The sequence below is a fragment of the Galeopterus variegatus genome, unplaced genomic scaffold (assembly GCF_000696425.1).
Source record: "Galeopterus variegatus unplaced genomic scaffold, G_variegatus-3.0.2 Scaffold80, whole genome shotgun sequence".
Taxonomy (NCBI): Eukaryota; Metazoa; Chordata; class Mammalia; order Dermoptera; family Cynocephalidae; genus Galeopterus; species Galeopterus variegatus.
This window is the reverse complement of record NW_007726191.1, coordinates 605,582-607,977: the sequence shown is the minus strand read 5'-3', so window position 1 is coordinate 607,977 and position 2,396 is coordinate 605,582. Positions and strand designations below refer to the sequence as shown.

The 2,396-nt window shown below is 51.3% G+C and overlaps 1 protein-coding gene across 1 annotated transcript in view; it reads left to right on the top strand.

Moving 5' to 3' along the window:
* The window catches only part of CCBL1 (cysteine conjugate-beta lyase, cytoplasmic), a 14,170-nt gene that overhangs the window by 4,813 nt on the left and 6,961 nt on the right, over window positions 1-2,396 (top strand). Inside the window, exon 2 of the mRNA XM_008579646.1 lies at window positions 1,953-2,159. Within this exon, the coding sequence (XP_008577868.1) occupies window positions 1,953-2,159 (207 nt within the window). The remainder of the gene's footprint in view (window positions 1-1,952; window positions 2,160-2,396) is intronic.

The following is a 2,396-nucleotide window of genomic DNA, read 5'->3' as shown; positions in this document are numbered from 1 at the left end:
GCGGGCGCGACACCGAGGGTTGCGATCCAGTTACCGGTCAGTAAAAAAAGACAAAAAGGAAAAAAAAAAAAAGGAAGAGTTCTATGGAACTTCATTACATAGACAAGATTGACTAAATCATCAGCCATTGGTTTATCAACTCAGTTTTTGGCCCTCTTCCCTTCCTGGGGTGGTGGGACTGAAAGTTCCAACCCAGGGCAAGAAGTGGGAGGGAGAGGGGCACTGGGGAGAGGTTGGGTGGGTGACGCGGGGAATGATTGCAGTTTGAGATTGTGGGGCATGCTGATAGCATTGATTTGCTCACCACATCTTGGGCACAGGTGCTGATGGTCAGCACTTGCCCCATGAATATGTATAATAAAAGAAAAAAAAAGTTCCAACCCTTTAATCACTCAGTTGGTTCCCCTGATAACCCCCTCCCACACCCCCGACCCCTGTTTCTGAGGCTATCTAAGGGCCCCCAACCACTTCATTGGCATGGAAAAGGCACTCATCACTCCGGAGAGTCCAAAGATTTTAGGAGCTGTATGGGGATGGAGATCAAATATATGTTTTTCAATATCACAAGCTCAGAGGGAAGACACTACAAGTAGGCAGGCCAAGAAAGGCAGTAAGCCTCTTTCCTGACTCACAGACCTGGCAGATTCGGGGGCTGTGTGGTGGGTCTGAGAGGCTCTCCCACCCTAGGCATCCATTATACAGAGGGGGAGACAAAGGACACGAGAGGCTAAGTCTCATGCAAAGGCAGGGCAGAGCAGGAGCTTGCCTGGAAGGAATGCATGGGACAGAGGGGCGTGCCAAGAGGGATGAGGGTGGAGAGAAAGCAAAAGAGGGCTCCAGGTTCCTGCTGTCCCCAGGGTGGTGGCCTGAGGATTAGGACCCTGGAGGCCCAACCTAGAGGGCAGCTGGTCTCTGTGGGATCTTTGGGCCTTCCCCCATCTCAACTACCATGGAACATCCACTACCTGATTTTGAGTCCCAACTCCACCATTAGCTGCTGTGTGATTCTAGGCAGGTCACTGCCCACTCTGAGCCTCAGCAACTCTGTGTCTTCAGAGACACTGTGGAGCTCGGGGTAAAATGACAAATTTTAGACATAAATGATGTTTATTGTTATGCAAGTTTCACTCAGCCAAGTCTGACTCCTCTGCTTCTATACAGCCTCTTCTTTGAGCCTTGTCCTTTCTCCCAGTTTCCCTGGAGAGGTGGCCACTGGCAGGGCCAAAATAAAGGTTGCTGGGGACCACAGACATCAGGTGCCTGGGCTGGTAGGGCCCCAGACTGTCCAAAGTAGGGTCAGGAGCATAAACTTTGTTTCAGACAGATGTAGAATCAAAGACTGGCTGTGCCTTGCACTATTTGGGAGACCTTGGGCTGGTCACTCAGCTTCCTCTTCCCATGGTGGCCCAGGAACAGGACATGCCTTGGACCATTGTGAAGGTTATGTCAGCAGAGAATTTCAAACCATGTTGTTGCCAAATGGACTAACAGGTCATGAAATCCATTTAGAGAGGCTCAGCAAGTTTTTTTTTTTTTTGGTGTTTTTGGCAGCTAGCCAGTATGGTGATCAAAACCCTTGAACTTGGTGTTGTCAACACTGTGTTCTAACCTATTGAGCTAACCAGCCAGCCCTCTCAACAAGTATTTTTAAAGACTAGAGTAGGATAGGCCAGGATAGAAAACACCACAGTAGATTGCATCCGGGAGGACAAGGTCTCCATGATCATGCTCTACAGAGTTTGTGATGTGAAGATTATTTCTTACTATGTGCCATGGTCAAAGAAATTTGAAAGCCCCTGAGCTTATCCATGGAATCAGTACAATGCCTGGCCCATCTAATCTCACAGCCTGGGACCAGTTACACCCCTCATGCAGATCTTCATGCAGATCTTCTTGGGGGTAGATGCTGGTTGTGCAGTTTTTCTAGAACAGGCCCCCTGCATGCTCAGCAGGCAGAAGTCCAGGTTGGAGTGGAGGGGTGGCTGGTGCTGATTCTCCATTCGTTACCCAGGGTAGAACTTGTCCAGCTGGCCAGTGAATCTGATGCCGTGAACTTGGGCCAGGGCTTCCCTGACTTCCCGCCCCCAGACTTCGCCGTGGAAGCCTTTCAGCAAGCCATCAGCGGGAACTTCATGCTCAACCAGTACACCAGGGCGTTCGTGAGTCTCCCGGCCTCTCCTGGAAGCCCTGGAGATGGCCAACATGGGTGTCAGGCTTCATGGGGCAGAGTTCAGGAAATTCAGTCCAGCCATAGTTCAGTGTGCACTGAGCATGCCCCTATCTCAAGCCCTGTGCTTCATGGTCTAGTGGGGAAAGCAGACAAGGGCTGACCACAGGGCCGGCCCGGTGGCGCACTGGAGAGTGCGCCGCTTGGGAGCGCGGCGGCGCTCCTGCCG